The sequence below is a fragment of the Fukomys damarensis genome, unplaced genomic scaffold, assembly GCF_012274545.1.
Source record: "Fukomys damarensis isolate Sample0158 unplaced genomic scaffold, DMR_v1.0_HiC HiC_scaffold_16, whole genome shotgun sequence".
Classification (NCBI taxonomy): Eukaryota; Metazoa; Chordata; class Mammalia; order Rodentia; family Bathyergidae; genus Fukomys; species Fukomys damarensis.
Genome location: NW_022900928.1, coordinates 73,845,518 through 73,846,400, shown reverse-complemented (window position 1 = coordinate 73,846,400; position 883 = coordinate 73,845,518). Strand labels below are relative to the sequence as shown.

The 883-nt window shown below is 36.5% G+C and overlaps 1 protein-coding gene across 2 annotated transcripts in view; it reads right to left on the bottom strand.

Annotated features, from left to right (window-relative positions):
- Ddx25 (DEAD-box helicase 25) overlaps positions 1-883 on the bottom strand; it is a 21,618-nt gene that overhangs the window by 18,994 nt on the left and 1,741 nt on the right. For both annotated transcript variants that reach the window (XM_010628660.2, XM_010628659.1), the window contains 2 exons: positions 818-856; positions 242-377 (listed from right to left, as the gene is read on the bottom strand). Coding sequence is in view for 1 of the 2 variants with exons in the window: in XM_010628659.1 (XP_010626961.1) it covers positions 242-377; positions 818-856 (175 nt within the window). In the remaining variant the exon portion in view is untranslated. The remainder of the gene's footprint in view (positions 1-241; positions 378-817; positions 857-883) is intronic.

Here is an 883-nt window from a genome sequence, read left to right as displayed (position 1 = left end):
AACCGGGGATGATTGAACTCGGGTCCTTGTGCTTGCAAGGCAGGCCACCGAACCGCTGAGCTAAAATAAAACCTGGGCCCGATGAGGTATATTTTAATTGCATGCAAAATCTGCACATCCATATAAATACTGAGTATCACAAAACAAAGAAGACCATGAGTTTTAAAAATTATTAATAGATTAGTTTATTCTGTGCTATGCTTTGGTATTTTCCCATAATAAAAGAGTTAAAAATACTCACAGTCGTAGCTCTTCAAACGTTTTTACTGAGTAGAGTGGAGAGCTGGGATCCTTTTGCAAGACTTCCACTAGGTGACTGGATTCTACTAAGGACTGATGGATTAACTTGTTTAAGAGTGAATTAGCTGCCAAATCCACTAGAAAAGCAAAAATTAAAAAGGAGGACATCAAGTCTCCTGAAGATATCTACAAAGTTGCTCTCTACCATTTAGTTGTTGCATATCAAAAAGAAGGTTCCAAAAGAATGACATAGCACTGAGAATTCCTTCTTTCCTGAGGATCTACTAGCTTCATGTGTTCTGTCACTACACCAACCTCTAACCTTAAGCAAGCCAACAGCTATCTCCACCACACTTAATCCTTCCTTGCTAGCTGTAAATTCTTAATCCACTCCCTGCATATCCCATTTCAACTTCCTCTTAAGAAACATGTCCTCTCCTAATTCAGTATTTCTTCTGATATTCACTCCTCATAAACAAAATACAAAGTTTTTTCTAAGATATTAGTTATTCACATTGCAAAAGTGATAAACTGAAACAGAATGCTCATAGATTACATAAATGAATTTATCTCCTACCTACATCATCTTCATCATCTTCAGGATTAAGAGAATCATCTAAAAGGACAGAAGAGAAACAAATAT